This window comes from Entelurus aequoreus, linkage group LG10, assembly GCF_033978785.1.
Source record: "Entelurus aequoreus isolate RoL-2023_Sb linkage group LG10, RoL_Eaeq_v1.1, whole genome shotgun sequence".
NCBI classification, from domain to species: Eukaryota; Metazoa; Chordata; class Actinopteri; order Syngnathiformes; family Syngnathidae; genus Entelurus; species Entelurus aequoreus.
The window spans coordinates 34167057-34191642 of record NC_084740.1 but is presented as its reverse complement, the minus strand read 5'-3'; the positions used below and the strand labels follow the sequence as shown (position 1 = coordinate 34191642).

The window sequence follows — 24586 nt, the reverse complement described above, 5'->3', positions numbered from 1 at the left end:
TCGCTCAGTGCTGTTGCTACCCTCATTGCAAACCCCCCCCAATACGGCTTCGAATCTGCAATAATTATTATTATGTATGCCAAAATCTTGAATTACGGATTGTGAAAGGGCCCAAATTACAATTGGGTAATTGTGGTATGCAACAGGTGGCAACACGTTTCTCACTATACTAAAGAAATGTGCAAACCATCAAAAGGGGCATGCTTTGAATGCCTTTGCATAACATTAGCAATGTAGCATGATGCTATCACGTTATTTGCAACAAGGGTGAACGATACAAGCAAGGCTTTGTCCACTTTGCATGCTATTGTCACATGTCAGTCTACTGATGCCAGTGTAACAACACCTAGTGAACAATTAGTGGAGTTTGCAGTTGACATTATTAACATTATTAATGGACAATCTTAGCCAATGCAACAATGGTGATTATTACTGTGTTTTTGTAACCAAGGTTTCTCATTGTATCCCATTGGGTTGAGTTTATTCTTTTTTTCTTATTTTTCTTTTTTTCTTTTTTTTTTTTTTATAATGTCCTGCCCAGCTTCTCGGGCAAATCATATAGCAGATGTAGATGCCCATATCGGCTGTTCAGATTTACTTTACAAAAGAGAAGTGTAGGATACTTCTCTTGTTGCCTTACTTGTATTTTGACTTCATTAAATATATTTATATTATCATTTGGTGCAGCCGGGCCGGAGCAGGAGGGGATAGAAAGAGAGAAAAAGGAAGACAGAGGGGGGAAATGTGGGGACAAGAGGGGGATTAGACAGAGAGACAAAAACAACAACAGCAAACACAACAACAACAACAACAACAACAGAGCAACATCAGCAAATACGACATGTACAAATATGATGGTAAAAGTAATAGCAAATAAGCAGTTAGCGAAAATTTTAAAAAAAATACAGAAATGACAATGAGCATTATTACACTAATAATGGAGCAATATGAATACCAATAGAAATAGTGCTATTGATAATAAACAATACCAATACTTTACCTTTATTATCAACAATACAATTGTTCAAATGCAACAATACATATACGTAATGGTAACTTGAGATACGAAAGAATGCAGAAAAATGGAGGGGAAGAAAGAGAAGCAACCTACATTAACCTTGTAGATTGTTATAGTAACAATAGGTTAAGCTTTGTCAGTGTGCCATGTGTTATACCCAGTTTACCCTAGGGCAACAACGTTAATATATGTTTGATGAAACGTGATTATGTGCATGAGTGTATGTGTGCATATGTACTTGTATATGTACAGTATGTGTATATGTGTGCTTGTACAGTGAATGTATATGTACAGTATGTGTATATGTGTGTACAGCGAATGTATATGTACAGTATGTGTATACAGTATGTGTGTTTGAACAGTGAATGTATATGTACAGTATGTGTATATGTGTGTTTGTACAGTGAATGTATATGTTCAGTATATGTATGTGTGTGTTTGTACAGTGAATGTATATGTGTAGTATGTGTATGTGTGTGTTTGTACAGTGAGTGTATATGTACAGTATGTGTATATGTATGTTTTTACAGTGAATGTATATGTACAGTATGTGTATACAGCAGTGGCGTGCAGTCACTAGAGGAAAGAAAAAAAATGTAAAAAGAAAAAAAAAAAAATTAAATTGTTATATGTATCCAGTGATTATACTAAAGTTATTTTCCATTTAACTTCACCAGTTTTAGATTATTTTTATTTTTATTTTCACATTTGCCGTTCAAATACTGTGAAGAGACTGTGCGGTGATCAGCAGCCAGTTGAGGCACGTCACTGATTTGTGCCTCAACATGGAATGTGCACAATGACTCGGCTAACTGCTGAGCTGCTGTGCAGTGAGACTGTATTGCTATATGAACTATATCAGCTAACTAAACCATAGTTTAGTTAGTTGAGGTATATAATGTACAGTGTATTTTGTCAACAACTGTATGTGTGTAACGTATTTCTTCAGCTGAGCATTCATAAAACTGCTGCCAAAGACGTACTGTCTGAGGCGCGCAGTAATCCAGCCTCCTGGTGGTAGAGGGCGGTAGTGATCCCAGACATCATTCCTCGCCGCAGAAGAAAAAAAAAAGAAGAAAAAAAAAAGTTAGCAATAATAAGTGCAGCGTTTTTTTATTTCCTCTCGCCTGAACTTTTATTAAAAACATGGAGGATTACATATGTAAAATAAAACAGTTTTCTAAACTGGACTTTCAATCGAAGCAGGAGGTAATAATTAGAGGTAGACCAACGCCGGAGCTAAAAGGTTTGCTTTTGACTTTGGGACAGACGACCCGTTCTTTTCAAACAGCGTGGTACACACGCAAAGGCTGGATGTCCAGCAAGAAAGGTAAGACCATAGTAATGTTTTTTTTATTAAATGTGCTTTTTTGTGTGCTAGTTTGTATGTGTAAATAATGCTGGTATGAGCTTTTAAACATAACCCGTTAACTGCTGCCAATCACATGGTGAATAAGATACTATTTAGGGTTCATATGTTTGTAAATCTGACTGTGATGATGCAGTGCCTCACCAGACATTAACCTCACCGCACGCCACTGGTATACAGTATGTTTGTATAATGAATGTGCGTGTGGATGTACGAACTTTGAGTGTGTAAATATGTACTTATTTATTTGTATATGTATGTGGGAGCGTAGGTACCTATGTATGTCTGTATGTATGTGTGTGAGTATATGTGAATTTGCATGTACAATACATTTGACTCCTAGTGTGTGCGGGAGCCAGAGTACGGCCCCAGCCTCCCCGAGAGCCCATCCCACAAACAGTAGGTGTGGTGCCCTGGGAACCAGGGGCCACCTCCCCCACGCAGCCAAGCCGGACAGCGACAGGAACCCCAGAGCCTGGCCCACCGCGCCGCCCACAAGGGCCAGCAGCAGGCCGCAGACAGACGCACCCAGCAGAGGACAAGGCACGAGAAAAGCAAGGGGCAGCCAGACCCCAAGCCAGCGAGAGACCACACCCCACACGGACAGAAAGGCGGGACGCCCCCCCCCCCCCCCCCCCCCGGAGAGCGCGGCGAGGCCAGCCCACGGCCACCCCACCCAAGCCGGCCGCCACAGGACCACCCAGCACGGGGCCACAGGAACCACCCACCCCACCCGCAGGGACCCCAACGATGGAGATGGAACAACCAGCAACCGCCCCGCCGAGTCCATCCCCTGAGGTAGGGGAATAAATAAATAAAATAAATAAATACATAATAATAATAATAATATTAATAAAATATATATATTTTTAAAAAGAATAAATAAATAATTAAATCTATTTATAAAAAAAAAAAAAAAAAAGAATTAAAAGAAGATCACAGACATGCTGACACACAAGGTCGCTACCCCAACAACTGGCCAACTCGCAGCACCTCGGAATACCCTGCAGCACCAAGCTACCACAGTAGACGCAGGGACCAGACCCAGCAGGCCCCAACCAAGACGGGCACCCGGAAGGGATGGACGGTGGGACCCAGGAGCTCCAGACACGCAGTCCGGATGCAGTAGCCTGAGGCGCCGACCCCCACCCGACAGGCAGGCCCAGAACGTACCCCCAGAAATATACATACATATATATATATACATACACATAAACATACACATGTACACATACACACACATACACATGCATACACATACACATATATATACATACATACATACATACACACACACATACACATACATATACACAGTTTGTCAGCCCCGACAACCACCACGCGCGCGCGCTGCCACCAGTCACAACATCAGCCACCCCCCTGCACCAGACCCAGCAGCCACGGGCGCCCACACCACAAACAAACGGCAGCAGAAACAGCAGCCACAACACCCCCAGACAGCCAGCACCACCCAATCAAATCAAAGCGATCAAAAAAAAACCGCGACCGGCAACCACACGCCAACAGGATCACAGACACCAGCCAGCGCCAGCCCGCCAGCAAGCCCAAACGCCAACACGCAAACAAGAGACCCCCCCCCACCAAAAGACCCCACCACCCCAACCTAAACCCGCACAAACACACCACCGCCCAAACAACCGAGACACAGTATCCAGACCAGACACGGGCGCCGCGCCGCCACCACATCAAGTCGCCAACAGAGACCCCACAGCGCAAGGTCGGGCCACACGGGCACGGACCCCACCCAACAGGAAGCGAGACCCGCGCGACGCCACATACAAATAAATAATAAGATTAAACAAAAATAATAATAATTAAAAAATAATAATAATAATAATAAAATGAAATACAAATTAAATTAAATTAAAAATAACAAATACAAATAATTAAATAAAATAAAGTAAGTAAATGATAACAATAATTTTTTTATTTTTTTTGTAATATATATATATATATATATATATATATATATATATATATATATATATATATATATATATATATATATATATATATACACACATATATATATATATATATATATATATATATATATATATATATATATATATATATATATATATATATATATATATATAAAAAATAATAATAATAATATTAAATTAATAAAAGCCTGGCAGTTGAGTTTTTTCTTGCCCTGATGTGGTATTTGAGCCGAGGATGTCGTTGTGGCTTGTGCAGCCCTTTGAGACACTTGTGATTAAGGGCTATATAAATAACTTTGATTGATGATTGATTGATACTTGCACACCTTGATCATCCAACAACTACAGGTGCATGATTAATCAATACTGAGCCGATACCAAAAACAAGCACTGATTTGTCAGATATTTTGTTGTCTTTACTGTTTTCATTGTTAGTTAGCACAATTAGCTTTATTTTGAGGCCCCTTTGGAAAAAAAAAAAAGTCAAAACATTTTTTATTTATCTGAAACAATTTTTATACTTTTTTTAATCAAACTTGAATGTTAATTAATGCATGTTTTTTACTAAAGCGATGGTTCTTTTTTTGTGTGCAAAAAAAATTTAATAATGGGGGTGGGAAATTTAGAACACCTTTATTGATTCGATATGATTTCTGGGGTGACGATTCAATTCAGAATTGATTCTCAATAGTGTGACACTATTGTTAAATTTTTTAAATGTTTTTATTTCATTTTTATAAATGGCTGTGATGATCATGTAAATGAGGGATTTCTAATCACTGCTATGTTGGAATTCTTATTAATATTGATAGTGTTGTTGGTATTATTCATTTTTGTTTGACTACTTTTGGATTGTTTTGTGTCATGTTTGTGTGTCCTCTCACTTGCTCTGTTGATTGCTATTCTGAATGTTGCTAGGCTGCGTTTGGTTTTGGAATTGGAATTGTATTATTATGGAATTATTGTGTATTAGTTTGTTGGATTGATTAATAAACAAAAATAATTGATTCTCGATTCAACACGATTCTTGATTTAAACCCATTTTTGCAATGTATTATTTGGTAAAATATTTATGAAACTTTTTCAATATAGATTACAGGTTAGAAAAGCTCCTTCTGGTTGCATGACGATGGCCTGAAAATGTATTTTTAAAAACTGATGCTTATTCTAAAACATTCTAATGTAGAATTTTTTGGAATAAGCATCAGTTTCTTATATTATAATAATGTAATTTAAAAAAAAAAAATTATGAGTTGCAATTTGGAATTGAATAAAACATTTTGTGCATCCCTTATTAATGTATTTTTTTACATTTGCATAATTTCCCGAAATATCTCCAGTTGGGAGCCCAACGCTAACGCTACCATCATATTCTTATCAGTGGCAGAGCAGGAAGGGGATAAGAAAATGTTATGATAAAATTGCACATAAGTGCCTTGTCATTCATTGGTTGACATTTTACTTGCACTTCTTAAAGTTAAAAGTTAAAGTACCACTGATAGTCACACACACAGACTAGGTGTGATGAAATTACCCTCTGCATTTGACCCATCTCCTTGTTCCACCCCCTGGGAGGTCAGAGGAGCAGTGAGCAGCACCGGTGGCCGCGCTCGGGAATCATTTTGGTGATTTAACCCCCAATTCCAACCCTTGATGAAATACAGGGAGGTAATGGATCCTATTTTTATAGTCTTTGGTATGACTCGGCCAGGGTTTGAACTCACGACCTTCCGATCTCAGGGCGGACAGTCTAACCACTAGGCACAGCGTGTGATCTGCGTGAAGGGAGTGCTGGCCCTGACATGACAATCCAGCAACATTTTTACCGTGTATCGAGTCACGTAAAATCTATCTCTGCTATATTTACATACCTTTGTTGCTCGTGACATCCCGTCCGGTTGCAGACTAAAAGACGCAGCAAGTATGTCGGACAGCAAACGCTCGAACGTACAGGTGTTTGCTGGCAACTAGTACACCAAATGCTAGCTACCACTAGCGCACTAATCATTAGCTGGCAACTACAGTGTTAATCGCAAGCTGACAGCTAACGCACTAATTGCTAGCTGACAACTAACGTGCAAATCTCTAGCTGGCAACTACAGCGCTAACCGCTAGCTGACAACTTGATTGTTCATCACTAGATAACAACTATAGCGTTAATCATTAGCTTGCAACTAAAGTTTGAATTGCTAGCTAACAACTAGCACGCTAATCGCTAGCTGGCAACTGGAGTACTAATCATTAGCTGGTAACTACAGTGTTAATCGCAAGCTGACAGCTAACGCACTAATTGCTAGCTGACAACTAATGCGCTAATCTCGAGCTGGCAACTACAGCGCTAACCGCTAGCTGACAACTTGATTGTTCATCACTTGATAACAACTATAGCGTTAATCATTAGCTTGCAACTAAAGTTTGAATTGCTAGCTAACAACTAGCATGGTAATCGCTAGCTGGCAACTGGAGTACTAATCGCCAGCTGACAAGTAACACGTTAATTGCAAGATGATAACTACAGCATTAACTGGCAACTCAAAAGGGTAATCGCTAGCTGGTTACTAAAGTGCTAATTGCTAGCTGGCAACCAACGCGCAAATTGCTTACTGGCATCCAGCACACCAATTGCTAGCTAGCAACTAGCGCGATAATCATTAGCTGGCAACTACAGTGTTAATTGCAAGCTGACAGCTAACGCACTAATTGCTAGCTGACAGCTTGATTGTTCATCACTAGATAACAACTATAGCGTTAACCATTAGCTGGCAACTAAAGTTTGAATTGCTAGCTAACAACTAGCACGCTAATCGCTAGCTGGCAACTAGAGTACTAATCGCTAGCAGACAAGTAGCACATTGATAGCAAGATAACTATAGCACTAACTGTAACTAAAACGCTAATCGCTAAATCTGAACTAAAGTGCTAATCTCTGGCTGGCAACCAACCCGACAATCGCTTGCTGAAAACTAACGCGCTAATTGCAAAGTGACAACTAACTTGCTAATCTCTATCCGACAACTAGCGCGCTAACCCCTAGCTGGCAATGAATGCGCTAATCACTAGGTATCTTGAATGCTAACGTAAATATAAAGATATAATTATTCATACTGTTATCTATTTATATTGAAAACATTACAGTTCATGTGTATTTAAAGACATTTATATTTGTGGAGAATGTTCACATCCCCACCTGCCAGTGGTGTGTCGTCAGGGCCAGCAAGGCCTTCTCTGCTGGTCTAACATAACCAGAAATCATGATCATAATTAAAGATAAAAGTAATTTTTAATTTACTTTCCCTAAATATCAAAACATTTATTCATATTCTCCTCATGTCATATTATGCTCCTTCCAGTGTTTATAGAGTTTTTATGCAATCAGAATTCAGCTATTTTTTGTTGCCATGCTGTACCAAATCTGTCGGAGGCCTTCAGAAATCAACAATGCGGGCGTCTGTGCACTGTAAGTGACCGGGGACATACAGTTGATAGACAGTTGCAATAGCCAATCAGATTAGTTGTAAGTAAGGCCTTCTAGCTGGCCTAAGGCAGATATATATTGTGATGTTATGAGCCAGGTAACATAATAACTCCATTACCCAGCTTGCCACAGTAGTGAAGAGCATGCGCAGTAGTCCCATTTAGGTTGTTGAATGTAGACATGCCAGCAGCGGGAAGTTTTGGATGAACACGTTGTGGAGTAAACTTTAAGAACTCAGCCAACACGCCTCATCTGCATCTTTTATGATTAGACAAGACAACACATATATTAGCAAGGCCATTTTCAAGAAGGATATTTAAAGAGAAACCGGCCAACCCCGGAAGCTAGCTCATCTGTCGATGAAATGTGAGTTTGGATATTTTATTTCTTAATTTTTTCACGTTTAAAATTTTTTTTGCAATTTAAATTTTGACAGTACCACATAAAATATGTTTTAATTGCTGTTGCGGGTTTATTGATTTTTAAATGCGTCAGAAAAACCCAGTTTTGTACACTGTTGAGGTGCTTGAATGCACAGTAGTGCGTAAGTGTGTATAATAGTATTTCTCCAGCAATGGTCATGTGGGGACATAAATGATGGTATTTTGAGAGGTAATCATTGAAGTCCAACATCACTGAAGGCCTAGGTGGGAAACGCACGGCCCGCCACTGCCACCTGCAGTACCTCTGCGGACCCCCTGGAGGTCGCGGACCTCCTGTTGAAGTCCACTGCTCTAAACTGAAACTAAAAGTTTTATCATATTTTATTTGAGAATCACTTCTAAATCAAATTGCTGAATTTTACCACGGTTCATCATTAACATATCCTTAATCAAATACCCTCAGTGTGTGAGAAAGACACAGCAAAGAAAGATTGTTGATTTGTTGACAATATCATAATTAGGGATGTCCGATAATGGCTTTTTGCCGATATCCGATATTCCGATATTGTCCAACTCTTAATTACCGATACCGATATCAACCGATACAGATATATACAGTCGTGGAATTAACACATTATTATGCCTAATTTGGACAACCAGGTATGGTGAAGATAAGGTTCTTTTTTTAAAAATTAATAAAATAAGATAAATAAATTAAAAACATTTTCCTAAATAAAAAAGAAAGTAAAACAATATAAAAACAGTTACATAGAAACCAGTAATTAATGAAAATGAGTAAAATTAACTGTTAAAGGTTAGTACTATTAGTGGACCAGCAGCACGCACAATCATGTGTGCTTACGGACTGTATCCCTTGCAGACTGTATTGATATATATTGATATATAATGTAGGAATCAGAATATTAATAACAGAAAGAAACAACCCTTTTGTGTGAATGAGTGTGAATGAGTGTAAATGGGGGAGGGAGGTTTTTGGGTTGGTGTACTAATTGTAAGTGTATCTTGTGTTTTTTATGTTGATTTAATAAAATAAAAAAGAATTTAAAAAAAAAACGATACCGATAATAAAAAAACGATACCGATAATTTCCGATATTACATTTTAAAGCATTTATCGGACGATAATATCGGCAGGCCGATATTATCGGACATCTCTAATACAACTATGTCACCCTTGACCTTTATTAGCCCCGAACGCACACTTTTGTACTCTCCTGGGTTCATCCATGCAGGCCTCATACATCCCCTCAGGCTGCACAAACAAGAGGGAATACGCTGATAAAAGAGGGTGTGGAAGACTACATGTGTTTGCTATTCAAAACAGCAGAAGCGCTGTCCAGGCTGCCAAGGAGCTGTAGTTTCCTCCTTCTACTTCCTCTGTATCGATACAAGAACACCCACGCGCACTGCTGTGGTTTTCTTGCGTAATGATTACGTCTAAAAAAAACACACACACAGGCTCCCTTCAAATATTAATGAAAAGCTGCTGCGGTGAAAGGATGAGCTTATCAGACGCCTCCACCCTCCCCGAGTGACTCAAACCGCACCTGGTTTGTTGTACCAGCCTCTGCCATCCCTGGGTGTTTGTGCACGGGGTTAATAGTTAACCACCTCTGTAAACCTCCAATAGCTACAGTACCTGCGGTGCAACAATGGCCTCGTTCTTCGCTTGATTTATTGGAGCTGCGAGTCATCTCCAAGGAAAATATGTGATTAAGCCCCACGGTTCCGTCCTGCTTGCATGTCAGTCCTCAGTGTGTGGTTAGAGCAGGGGTGTCAAACGTACGGCCCTGCCTGAACAGGAAAACAAAATCTCAGTATTTGCGCAATGAAACATTTATTTCAGCAATACGACCGGAAATGTATTTGTGGTGCCTTCATAACTGTGCTTCGACATGTTTGCACAGAATTCAAATTGCAGTATCAGCTGCCAATAGGTAATTATATATTAATATAAGACAACAGTGGCCTATAGCACAGGTGTCAAACTCAAGGCCCGGGGGCCAGATCTGGCCCGCCACATCATTGTATGTGGCCCGCGAAAGCCTGGGAAAAGTGTGTGTTAATAAAATACTTCAATTTTTTTACTAAATGCAAATAATTATTTCGATTTTGACAGGGAAAAAATGCGTATCTTCTTAACGTTATCTAATCATGCCAAATATTACATTATTATATAGTGTATTACAAAAATATGTTAGTAAAGATTTAAAAGTTGAATATTTGCTTGTCACCTTTACGTATGATTTATCCATTAGTTTGTACATGAAAAAATGTAATAATCAAGTGTATAGGCAATAATGTAATAATATGAGGTGAAAACTGGAATACATTTATATCCATCCATCCATCCATTTTCTATCGCTTTTATTAATGCTGTCAAATGATTTTATTTTTTATTTTTGATAATGAATCACAGGTTATTGCCCGCAAGCAATATTTTAATTAATTTGAAAAAAGTGGCCCTCTGAAGGCAGCCATTTCTGCGATGTGGCCCTCAATGAAAATGAGTTTGACACCCCTGGCCTATAGCCTCCCAGTATATCAATACTGTGCCTATAAGTATGATCATGAATAACAATAGTCAATTATTTTTCATCCTAAAAAAGGACAGCAGTGGTGTTTAGCCTTTAAATATATCAAACAAAAAATATTGTTCTTAATATAATTTCAAGTGAGGTTATCACGTCATTTGTAATGAAATGTGCTCATAAAAATGCATTTTAAAAGTACAAATTCCACTACTGCTAATAAAAATGCTAAAATATACATATCTTTGTGTTTTTAGGCATTTGATTACATTTATGCTTTTTTGCTTTATGTTTCCATTTCTGCTGTTTTTTTTGTGTGCCACGGGTCCATAAAAAAAGCTGCGTTCACCAAATGTCCACAACCCAGGCCCCGCACTTTGCGTTTCTGGTGAAATAAGAAAAAGTGTTGCCGCACAACAGAAGAGTGTCTCTGAGTTGTGTTTTCTTGCACTTTTAGAAGTGATAAATGTTGGCTTGCACGCTTCTAGATGTCCACTGGATGGGCTTGTGGTGGCAGATCTCCCCTCTCACCAACGCGACAAATACATTCGTGCGTGCTTGTGTTGGATTACCGAATAAATGCATGATGCAAGATACGCCTTTCTTTCACTTTTAATATGTATCTCTACTTGCTATATATAGCAACAACATGGCCAAATCATTTTTGCTACGAGGTGTTGCCAAGAGGTGTGTTGTGAAGCGGAGTCACGCCACACCTACAGTTATGCTACATCAGGGGTGTCAAACGCACAGGTTTTATCCGGCCCGCGGGATGAGTTTGCTAAGTATAAAAATTAGCCGAAATTTTTGAATGAAAGAAACTGCTGTTCTAAATGTGTCCACTAGATGTCGCAATAGCAATTCTTTGTAACTTTGTAGATTATGCTACATGTGTAAAAAAATATATATAAATAAAACACATGTTAGTGCACCAGTAATAAATGGCATCCTGTAATTTGATTTTGATATTATTTTTTTATCTTGATAGATTGAAAATTAACACCAATGACCGATGAACATTTATTCAAAAAGTATAAATAATGACAAATAAAGGTAGAATACTATTAACCGCAACATGTAAATGTAAAAAAAACAACCAACAACATTATGATTTGTAGATTTTCAGAATGTGCTTGTTCTATTTTCAAACAAAGAAAACAATCTGAAGTTGTCTTTATTTTTAAGTTATCGTGCCGTGATTTTACCAGTCCGGCCCACTTGGGAGTAGATTTTTCTCCATGTGGCCCCCCATCTAAAATGAGTGTGACACCCCTGGTTTAAAGGGTACGCCGGGCAGGAATTCATGCTTGGACAATTGGGGGTGGGTAGGGGGGGCACGCTCACAGCGCCGTGACCGCCATCAACATGCTGGCCTTTTGGATTCTTGAACATATTTTTAGTCTGGCGTTGAAAGACGTAATTTATGTACACCATTTGTACGCTAAGTGCTGCCAAAATAGAAGCTTCTTTCAGCATCTGAGTGTCATGTAGCATGTGACACTCAAACTTTTTTCACAAAGTACCACCTCAGACAACACTTGGCTGCCAATACAGTCGCAGAATAGGCCTAAGTATTCATTAAAAACAAGGAATACGTTTTATTTAGAATATATTTAATGTTTTTGTCCACTGGAACATTACACACAATACACACTTTGCGCGTGTGTTGACTGACATGCGCCGCGGCTTGTATGCCAGCATTGTCATATCATGTCCGTGAGAATAAAATGTACCCGTACTTTTCAAAAGCGGTCCCTGTACCTTCCGTTCATTCTATTTCCAATTCTGAAACGCAAATCAAAAAATAAAATTAGGGCCGTTTTTGATTTTTATTTTACAAACCCTGTTTCCATATGAGTTGGGAAATTGTGTTAGATGTAAATATAAACGGAATACAATGATTTGCAAATCCTTTTCAACCCATATTCAATTGAATGCACTACAAAGACAAGATATTTGATGTTCAAACTCATAAACTTTTTTTTTTTTGCAAATAATAATTAACGTAGAATTTCATGGCTGCAACACGTGCCAAAGTAGTTGGGAAAGGGCATGTTCACCACTGTGTTACATCACCTTTTCTTTTAACAACACTCAATAAACGATTGGGAACTGAGGAAACTAATTGTTGAAGCTTTGAAAGTAGAATTATTTCCCATTCTTGTTTTATGTAGAGCTTCAGTCGTTCAGCAGTCCGGGGTCTCCGCTGTCGTATTTTACGCTTCATAATGCGCCACACATTTTCGATGGGAGACAGGTCTGGACTGCAGGCGGGCCAGGAAAGTACCCGCACTCTTTTTTTGCGAAGCCACGCTGTTGTAACACGTGCTGAATGTGGCTTGGCATTGTCTTGCTGAAATAAGCAGGGGCGTCTTAGATGGCAGCATATGTTGCTCCAAAACCTGTATGTACCTTTCAGCATTAATGGTGCCTTCACAGATGTGTAAGTTACCCATGCCTTGGGCACTAATACACCCCCATACCAGCACAGATGCTTGCTTTGGAACTTTGCGTCAATAACAGTCTGGATGGTTCGCTTCCCCTTTGGTCCGGATGACACGATGTCGAATATTTCCAAAAACAATTTGAAATGTCGGTTTTTGATACAGGTCATTCAATGTTGGTTTCCGGCCATGCCGCTTACGTGGAGTAGTTTCTCCAGATTCTGAACCTTTTGATGATATTATGGACCGTAGATGTTGAAATCCCTATATTTCTTGCAATTGCACTTTGAGAAATGTTGTTCTTAAACTGTTTGACTATTTGTCAGTTGTGGACAAAGGGTTGTACCTCGTCCCATCCTTTCTTGTGTTTATACCCGGTCATGGCACCCACCTGTTCCCAATTAGCCTGCACACCTGTGGGATGTTCCAAATAAGTGTTTGATGAGCATTCTTCAACTTTATCAGTATTTATTGCCACCTTTCCCAACTTCTTTGTCACGTGTTGCTGGCATCAAATTCTAAAGTTAATGATTATTTGCAAAAAAATAATGTTTATCAGTTTGAACATCAAATATGTTGTCTTTGTAGCATATTCAACTGAATATGGGTTGAAAATGATTTGCAAATCATTGTATTCCGTTTATATTTACATCTAACACAATTTCCCAACTCATATGGAAACGGGGTTTGTATATGGCAGATTTTAAAACAAACAAAAAAGGGTTGATTTTCATTAAAATATTGCCATAAAATTGGATTTTGTGCTGTTTTGCTTTTATGGATTTATATTTTTCCAGATAAACGCAAAAAAATGTGCAAAAATGCGTGGCTATCTGTGTGATGACAAATTGAACCGGAAGCAGTATTTTAGCCTTCCCTTTGCGTTTAGCATGTTTTTAGCACAACGGTAACATCTTTGTTCAGCAGGAGTCCTATTGAGTCCTATATATAAAAAAGTGTCATTAAATAGTTTTCCAATTTTTGTTTCAGGAATGACAATAAAAAAAATGGTCCGAAACTTGTTTTTTAGGACTCCTGCTGAACAAAGATGTTAACTGTTATGCTAAAAACACGCTAAACGCAAAGGAAAGGCTAAAATACTGCTTCCGGTTCAATTTGTCATCACACAGATTACCACGCGTTTTTGCACATTTTTTTCGATTTTTGTGTTTATCTGGAAAAATCAAAATCCATAAAAGGAAAACAGCACAAAATCCAATTTTATGTCAGTATTTTAATGAAAATCAACCCCTTTTTGTTTGTTTTAAAATCTGCCATATATAATAAAAATCGAAAAACGGCCCTAATTTTATTTTTTGATTTGCCTTTCGGAATTGGAAAATTAATGAACGGAAAGTACATGGACCAAAAGCAGTATAGTACCGTTTGTTTTTTTTTTTGGGGGGGGGGGTATTATTATTATTATTTTTTTATTTTATTTTAATTTTTAATTTTATTTTTTTCATTATTATTTTTTTATTATTATTATTTTATTTTTCAATCAATCCAACAAAATAATACACAATAATACCATAATAATACAATTCCAATTCCAAAACTAAATCCGGCCCAGCAACATTCAGAATAGCACTCAACAGAGCAATTGAGAGGACAAAATAATCCAAAAGTAGTCAAACAAAAATGAAAAAAATCAACAACTGTATCAATATTAATAAGAATTCCAATATAGCAGTGATTAATTCATTTACTTCATTAGTATCGTGGTACTTTATTAGTACCGGTACACCGTGCAACTAAACTGCAGACTAAAAAGTAGACACTAGATGGCAGTAAAAGCACTTACTCAGAGCTCATTGACAATTTGCTGTACTATTTATTTCATTCATAATAATCGTAATCATTTATTATAATAACAGAGAGAAACACCACCGAATATTTCCTTTAATGTTTGCTGTCTGCTCTGTCGTCCACAAGTTGCAGACAATCTCCCTGTTTATTTCACGCTTGAAAAGGTGTTTGTCCATCCTAAACATTCATTTATGTTCCAACACATGTACCCCCGGTATGCTTGGAGCATTTGGGAACTGTTGAGAGCGATCTATAGCGCCAATTCTTGTCGGTAAATGAGAGGCGATGATAGACTATTATCACACTTCAACATCTCTAACATGTAAATTCTGCCTCATTGCTTGGTCAGCATTGCAAATGAGAATATCTTCTTAATTGTTAAATACATGTTAAATGAATATATAAATACTTGAAACTAGAAAGTAAATGTTTGTCCATCCATCCATCCATTTTCTAGCGCTTATTCCCTTCGGGGTCGCGGGGGGAGCTGGAGCCTATCTCAGCTACAATCTGTCGGAAGGCGGGGTACACCCTGGACAAGTCGCCACCTCATCGCAGGGCCAACACAGATAAACAGAGAACATTCACACTCATAATCACACACTAGGGCCAATTTAGTGTTGCCAATCAACCTATCCCCAGGTGCATGTCTTTGGAGGTGGGAGGAAGCCGGAGTACCCGGAGGGAACCCACGCAGTCACGGGGAGGACATGCAAACTCCACACAGAAAGATCCCGAGGCCGGGATTGAACTCACGACTACTCAGGACCTTCGTATTGTGAGGCAGACGCACTAACCCCTCTGCCACCGTGCTGCCTTATATTTTGACTATCTAAGTAACATTGCAGCAGAACAATTTGCTTATGTGCATCTAAGTCTGTGTGTTTATGATCAGATCGGTTCAAAATCAATACTTTTTTAATAACATTGGGTGCCAGTTCTATGATTACCTACATTGTTTCATAAAGTCGGTAAAAGCTCTGAATTTCTATTTTACTGGTTTTGTTTGATAAAATGCAACCCAACATTTAATAAAGTCAAATGCAAATAAGTCAAAAAGAAAAAAAAAACAACACCTTTGTACAGATGTACAGCAGATATGGACATCTAAATCAGCAATAGGATTTTGATTTTTGATTGTTTTTAATCAATTAAGAATTATTACAAGTAAAAATCGCGATTAATTCGAAAATCTGGATTTTTTTTTGACACCCCTACCAAGAGGTTTAGCACTGTAGACCTGTAGCACTGAGCTATGCGGAAGGACGGCAATTGTGCCGTTTGAGCAATAAAGAGTTGATGTATTGTTACTTGTTGCCTTATCTACACAAGGAACAAACACAAGTTTAGCTTTGACATTTGCGCCGCTCTGAGAAAAATTCCATTAGAGAAAATGATGATGAGGAAAGTTGTGAGGCCTTTAAAGGGCTGCTTTCACACATGGTGTTGTTTACCCCTTTGTTACACAACCTTTCATCCAAAGCCAAAGAAAGACAAAACACGCCGTACGTACACTGCTGACGCACATCATATTTTTCAACAACTCTGAATAAGTCTCAGAGGTCCCACAATAAAGTTTTGGAAGTCTGTTGGACAAAATGTAGCCCTGCTTTTAGTAAGCACAACTGCGAACAGGATTTATCCGGCCCGCGGGATGAGTTTGCTAAGTATAAAAATGAGCCGAAATTTTTGAATGAAAGAAACTGCTGTTCTAAATGTGTCCACTAGATGTCGCAATAGCAATTCTTTGTATATTTGTAGATGATGCTACATATGTAAAAAAAAAAAAATAACCACAATATGTTAGTGCACCAGTTGAGGAAAATGATCAAACTACATAAATAACATCCTGTAATTAGATTTTGATATTATTTTTTGATCTCGATAGATTGAAAATTAACACCAATGAGTTGACTGATGAACATTGTCACATAATTAGTTCAGAAAGTGTAAATAACAACAAATAAAGATGGAATACTATTAACCGCAACATGTTAGTGTAAAAAAAATGCCAACAACATTATGATTTGTACATTTTCAGAATGTGCGTGTTCTATTTCTAAACAAAGAAAACAATCTGAAGTTGTCTTTATTTTTAAGTTATCGTGCCGTGATTTTACCAGTCCGGCCCCTTTGGGAGTAGATTTTTCTCCATGTGGCCCCCGATCTAAAATGAGTTTGACACCCCTGATCTAAACCAAACGTAAGTGTTTTTAATGTAGATGAAAATCATCATAGTTCCCCATTAAACAATGAATCCAGTTCTTCTCAAATGTTTTATCAGTATCATGCTTAGAAAAGATGTACACTACAAAACGTCCTCATTGTAGACAGTATTATTGAATGTATTTTGATTTTAAAAAATCTAACTGTTTAAGTCGATTAAAAAAATGTTTATAGGTTAAATAAGGATTTGATTTTGGGGTAAATTTCAGGCAAATTGATGCACTTTATAAATATTTTCTGTTACAGACTAAAAAACAATCTTACCAAAGTTATTCTTTTTATACAAATATATATACTTCTTTGTTGATCTGTATTTCTTTTTTGTTTGTTTTCTTGAATGTTAATAAGGACACAATGTTTTGCAGAGGTGTACTTGTAACTATTTTATAGACAAGTGATACTATTAATATTTACAGAGGAGAGTGGGGGGCGCAAAAATCTTCCTTCCTAATTGAGAGGCGCTTGATTAATTGAACATTTTTTAAATAATTGAATTAATCAACCTAATTGATTAATTGTTGCAGCTCCTACGTGAGTTACATGCTAACATCCATCATGTTTTAACAACATCATGTGCTCGGGGGGGGGAATTACAGCTCCCAGATTTGTAGCTCGCTGACCTAGTTGAAAGCACTGCAGGATTTATTTTATGATGTGTAGCAAAGCCTGTTTTCCATTTGGGTTAGAGATGGTGTCATGTCCCTGAGGAAGGAGGTTCATTGAAAATACGGAACTTCAAAAAAAGCGTATCATTTCTCCAAAGTGGAGGAAATACTGAGATGATGACTTTACGTTATTTACTCACTTGAGAGACACAAGATGACAAGGCAAGGCAAGTTTATTTATAGAGCACGGTTCGTACACAAGGCAATTCAAAGTGCTTTTCAAAAAATTACAAGAAGGCAATAATAATCATAACTCAAATAGAAATCATAAAATATAATCATAAAAATAATCATAATTCAAATTAAAACCAAAGCGTGTAGATAAAATACTTTTAGTTGTCATATTGTGTGTGTCATAAGTGTTTTCAGTCTGGATTTAACATTGCCAACATTGAGGCATGTCTCATATCTTCTAGAAGGCTATTGCAGATTTTAGGAGCCCACTCCCTGGTGTTCTCAGAGGCCAAGATGGTTCATATGGTTCTAACATGTCAGAGATGTACTTTGGTATACAAGAACATTCAAAGATTTGTACACAAGCAGAGCTGTTTTAAAGTCTACCCTCTGAGCAATAGGAAGCCAGTGCAATGGCTTAAACACTGGACTAATATGGTCATATTTCCTGGACTCAAGCAGCAGTATTTTGGATGTACTGCAGCTGCATTACAGCTCGTTTAGAGAGCCCAGTGAGAAGGCCATTAAGTACTCTAACCTGCTGGAGACAAAGGCATGGATTAGTCTTTCCAAGTCTGCTTTGGACACTATACCTTTGAGCAGTATTCAAAAATCTATTTTGTATATTACAGGGTTTCCTCCAGGTTGCCGAGATACCTGTGGTGGTGAGGGCGTGGTCTATGATGAATATTTTTTCTTTAAAAAAGCTACAAAAAAATGTATTAAAAAACAAATCTGTCTTATTAATTAGTAATAACATATAGGGCTGTGACTCTCTGAGAACCACTCCATCCCACAGCCCAAACTACTGTTCACCTCCCCAAAGTTCATACAGCACATATATTTTCTCAAAGTCCCCGAAGTTACGTACGTGAAATGCACGTAGCGGCACGCACGTACGGGCAAGCGATCAAATGTTTGGGAGCCGCAGCTGCGTACTCAAAGTACCGCGTCTGCGTATCCAACTCAAAGTCCTCCTGGTAAGAGTCTATGTTGTCCCAGTTCTCCACAGGCTAATGGTAAAGCTTGACTGTCATCTTTCGGGAATGTAAACAATGAAACATCGGCTGAGTTTGTGTTGCTGCAGCCGGCCGAAATACACCGCTTCCCACCTACAGCTTTCTTCTTTGCTGTCTCCATTGTTCATTGAACAAATTGCAAAAGATTCACCAACACAGATGTCCAGAATACTGTGGAATTTTGCGATGAAAACAGACGACTTAATAGCTGGCCACAATGCTGTCCCAAAATGTCCTCTACAATCCGTGACGTCACGCCCAGGCGTCATCATACCGAGACGTTTTCAGCAGTATATTTAGCGCGAATTTTAAAATTGCACTTTAGTAATCTAACCCGGCCGTATTGGCATGTGTTGCAATGTTAAGATTTCATCATTGATATAAAAACTATCAGACTGCGTGGTCGGTAGTAGTGGATGTCAGTAGGCCTCTAAGCTTCAATGCCTTTTCTTAGCGGCACTCGCGTTTTGTTTATTTTTGGTTTAAGCATTAGATACCTTTTCACCTGCATGCTGCCTCCCGCTGTCGCCTGCATTTTGTGATCACGACAAACCATGTTCCCGACATCTACAAAGCAATTAGCTACCTGCTGCCACCCACTGATATGGAAGAGTATAACATGGTTACTCTGCTGAGCTCTAGACAGTACAGACACTCAACAACGACACATTATTTGCAGATTATAATTACTTGTGTGCAAAAAATATTTTTAACCCAATTAGGTGAAATTACATAATCTCCCACGGCACACCAGACTGTATCTCACGGCACACTAGTTTTTTTAATGCATTTATAAAGTGATTTAGTGGTAGAATTGATTGCTCCCATTAGCTACATTCACAGTTACCTAAAATAAGCTGATTTTTACAAGTTAGAAAGCAAAACAAAAAAAAACTTTTGTCTTAATGATAATGATTGTGAACAAAATCCTGTAATAAGAGACCTTTGAAATCCTGACCACTTATACTTTTTCCCAAGTAGTATCAATCCTAATTTGGTATATTCACTCCTCAGCAATCCCGTGTTTTTCAGGAATGGCGATTGCACGTCAGTCCCATGTTACGCATAGATGTTCAGCCCAGTTGTGACTCTTCGTCGTGATTGATGGTGTTGTTTTGCAGACGGAGGTAACTGGAGGTTATGCTCACATCTGTTCTCTGTAACTCAATCACTCGGGGCCAGACTCAACACTTTGGTGCAACAGACTAGAAAATGTCCCATTCTCTCCTCTAAACATCCTCAGCTGGTCCTTGACTTCTTGTCTCAGACGCTGGGGGTCGTAAACAGACTAATTACGGAAGACCTGGGCAGCAGCACACACACACACACACACACACAAAGTCACACACTTCCTTAGGGTAAGAGAGAGGAGTGGTGCACAAGGGAGGGGGAGCTACTACCACCGTGATAATAAAGGACTTGTTGCTCGGGGTTACTCGAGGGCAACGGCCGTAACTCCTCTCCTTGTGTGTGTGAAAGCAAGACAAGAGAGAGAGACGGAAGGATCATGTGGCTGGAGTGTGCCTCTCTGACCACTTCTCCACACTGACAGCACCCACCACCTTACCACACACTCACAATCTCTTCAGCGTCAGGGTGGGGGGGTCGCATAAAAAAGGGCGGATATTACACATCCATGAGGCACAGAGGACCGAGTATGGATCTGGATGAGGATTGTTTGATGTCGGACTGGGAGGCTGTGCTGGAGCTGGATGAGGCCCTGGCAGGGTGGCTGCTTCAGGGTCCGGCGAGAGGCGAGTGGGGTCGGGAGTGGGGCTGGGCGGCCTCAGACCTCCAGGAAGAACCTGATCGGGACTCTGAGGAGATCCCGGCAGTAAGTATCGCCATGTATGGGGGAAGTTAGTGGTTGGTTTGTCAGTGGTTGTACCAAAGTGAGGTCACATATTGAGCATGTGCTACTAGTTCTGTGTTAAATCCCCATTTATAAACAACCAGCACCAGCCTGGTTATGACTCACTGCTATCTGAGCACTCAAAGACTTCTGTTGTGTTTTGGGGTTTTTTTGTATTTGCATACTGCACAGAAAAGCACATATTTTAGCATTCAAGCCCTCGCACGGCATTCTTTTCCCACCGGCCCGGATCCGAAGAACTACTGTAATATTCTCTTTTTGTTACCGCGTTACTTGCAGCTATTGTTTCCCTCAAGCTTTCCTGTGGAAGGAAAACATCTGGCACGGACAGTGAGAGCAGCCCTCGATTAATGACACACGTTTGAGGGAATTTCATACGCTGTTATTATTATTTCCATCCACTCGTTACATACATTGTCTAATACAGTGTGCTCACTGGCCACAACATTAGGTTATTATTGTGGTTGTACTTTGGCCTGGTTTTAGAACTGAAACACGTCTTGTCCAGCAAAATACAGTTTTTTCCATTTGCTTACACACAATTTTACTAACTGTGTGTCTTTGTTCAAAAGGATTTACACACTTTTCCAAACACCACATTCAATTTTTCTAATTCCTAGTTTATTTGCAAAATGACACACTTCGGTCAAAACATATGCCCATTCATGAAAATAAAGCAAGCATTTGTAAAAATGCAGTTTTATTGTCATCTCACTCACACAGACTTCAAATGATAAGACACTATTGGAGTGAGTTACACATTTGTAAAAAAAATTAAAAAAAATATTTTACTATAAGCAATCACATGTTTGGGGCATTTTGCCCGACCCTTTTAGCATATGTGATGAATGATTACTGTAACTTGACAAAATATATTGGCAAATCCACAACAATCGTCATTGTTTACTTTGAAGTGGGCCTATATGTAAGGACCTACAGAGAAAGTAAAAATATCTTGTAATCTTTTCAAGGACTGCTCAACAATGATGCTGCAAACTGCAAATATTTATTTATACCAAAGTCGGGTAAAGTAACATATCACAATAGTCAACAATGACATGCAGTACAAATCTGAGACAAATAAAACGTTTTGTTTTTTTAAACTCTGGAAATAAATAATTACAGCATAAAGTATAGACCAGTGGTTCTCAACCTTTTTTCAGTGATGTACCCCCTGTGAACATTTTTTTAATTCAAGAACCCCCTAATCAGAGCAAAGCATTTTTGGTTGAAAAAAAGAGATGAAGAAGTAAAATACAGCACTATGTCATCAGTTTCTGATTTATTAAATTGTACAACAGTGCAAAATATTGCTCATTTGTAGTGGTCTTTCTTGAACTATTTGGAAAAAAAGATATAACAATAACTAAAAACTTGTTGAAAAATAAACAAGTGATTCAATTATAAATAAAGATTTCTACACATAGAAGTAATCATCAACTTAAAGTGCCCTCTTTGGGGATTGTAATAGAGATCCATCTGGATTCATGAACTTAATTCGAAACATTTCTTCACAAAAAAAGAAATCTTTACCATCAATATTTATGGAACATGTCCACAAAAAGTCTAGCTGTCAACACTGAATATTGCATTGTTGCATTTCTTTTCACAGTTCTTTTTGACAGACATTTTATTGAGAAACCTGAGCTTGTGCTTCACTGAGTTTATGAACTTACATTCATATTTTGTTGAAGTATTATTCAATTAATATATTTATAAAGGACTTTTGAATTGTTGCTATTTTTAGAATATTTTTAAAAAATCTCACGTACCCCTTGGCATACCTTCAAGTACCCCCAGGGGTACGCGTACCCCCATTTGAGAACCACTAGTATAGACTACATGTGCAGACTTAGGCAACAGCAGGGTTTTAAAAAAAATCTGTAGATAAAGATGTGTGTATCACAATCCTAGTGTGTGTGTAAAGTGTAAAATGGGTGTATCACAATCGTTATCTATGTGCAAGATGTTAAGTTAAAGTTAAAGGACCAATGATTGTCACACACACACTAGGTGTGGCGAAATTATTCTCTGTATTTGACCCGTCACCCTTGATCACCCCCTGGGAGGTGAGGGGAGCAGTGGGCAGCAGCGGTGGCCGCACCTGAAGATGAGTCTATGCCTAATATTAGGCAAATCTGCACAGTGGTTTTGTTTACTGTGTGGACTTTGTTACCAGTGTGAACATTTTAAATTTAGTGTGTAAGCGATCGGTAAAACTGTAAAGCCTCAGTGCGACGCCTAAAAAAAACAAGAATTTAGTCCCAGTTGTGCCTAATGTTGTGGCCAAAGTCCGCTCTGTGGTCGTCCGAGCTGAGAATGCGACTCATTTAAACGCCCGCAGCATGTTTATTGAATGATCCTAACTCAGCTTGCCATTGAGTCCATTCTTGTCAAAATCCATCCATGATAATAACACCGAGTCTCAGTCTCAGGGTTTTGACAAGGTGTGAAAGGCTGCATCCTTGCAAAGACGACGCCTGTTTCAAGTGTGTTAATGTGTGTGTAATCGCGAGGATGAAAACTGTGTAGGCTTTTTAAGTGTGTATACGTGTGTTTGTGTCTCTCACACTGCTCGTCCCTGCAGGTGCTGAGCCCCACTTACAAGCAGCGCAATGAGGACTTCAGAAAACTCTTCAAGCATCTACCTGACACAGAGAGACTCATTGTGGGTGAGTGGACGCTAGTGACACACACAGGACGTCTCAGGAAACGACCGGTAAGACTGATGTCCGACCCAGTTTTATTGTTATTATTACATAACTAAATTTGCCTAGTCGTCATTGCGAGGGAAGAAAATCACATGAAATTAAACTGTGGTCCATACATGAACGAGTGGGGGAAACAGTACCTTTTATTCCAATCTAGCCTGTTTTGTTTACCCATCTACAAAGGTTCTCAAACTTTTTTCACCAAGTACTACCTCAGAAAAACTTGGCTCTCCATCAGACTGTAGAAGTTTTAACCTGCTCAGTGGCCTTGTGGTTAGAGTGTCCGCCCTGAGACTGGAAGGTCGTGAGTTCAAATCCCGGCCGAGTCATACCAAAAAAATGGGACCCGTTGCCTCCCTGCTTAGCACTCAGGATCAGGGGTTGGATTTGGGGTTTAAATCACCAAATGATTCCCGAACACGGCCACTGCTGCTCACTGCTCCCCTCACCTCCCAGGGGGTGAACATGGGGATGGGTCAAATGCAGAGGATAATTTCACCACACCTAGTGTGTGTGTGTGAGACTATCGTTGGGACTTTAACTTTAATTGTGTTTGGTTTAGCTTAAATTAAGAGGAGACAGGCACAGGAATTAATAACATTAATATGATCACATGCTTGTCCTTGGCAGAGCTTAACAGGGCTGAAAATAGCTAACCAGAAGGAATAACGACAGCAACGATCAGTTCCTTTTGCCGGGTTCAAGCGGGGACAGACGGGAGGATGGGCAATTAAAAATGACACAGTGCTTGATTGAGCTTGCAGTCCTCCTGAGCACCAGCATCCACTGCGGTAGATATTTTTGTTTTACACAAAACAAAATTTGACAAAATACATTCCTGCTTGGTTTCAGAAGGTTAAGAGGGGACAGGCAGAAAAAATAATCAGTACAGAAAGTAATGA

General features: G+C 38.9%; 1 protein-coding gene across 3 annotated transcripts in view; it reads left to right on the top strand.

Moving 5' to 3' along the window:
- Positions 1 to 24586, top strand: part of LOC133658487 (protein Aster-B-like) — a 105117-nt gene that overhangs the window by 58691 nt on the left and 21840 nt on the right. For all 3 annotated transcript variants that reach the window (XM_062060575.1, XM_062060574.1, XM_062060576.1), the window contains one exon: positions 23561 to 23645. In XM_062060575.1, coding sequence (XP_061916559.1) covers positions 23561 to 23645 — 85 coding nt within the window. The remainder of the gene's footprint in view (positions 1 to 23560; positions 23646 to 24586) is intronic.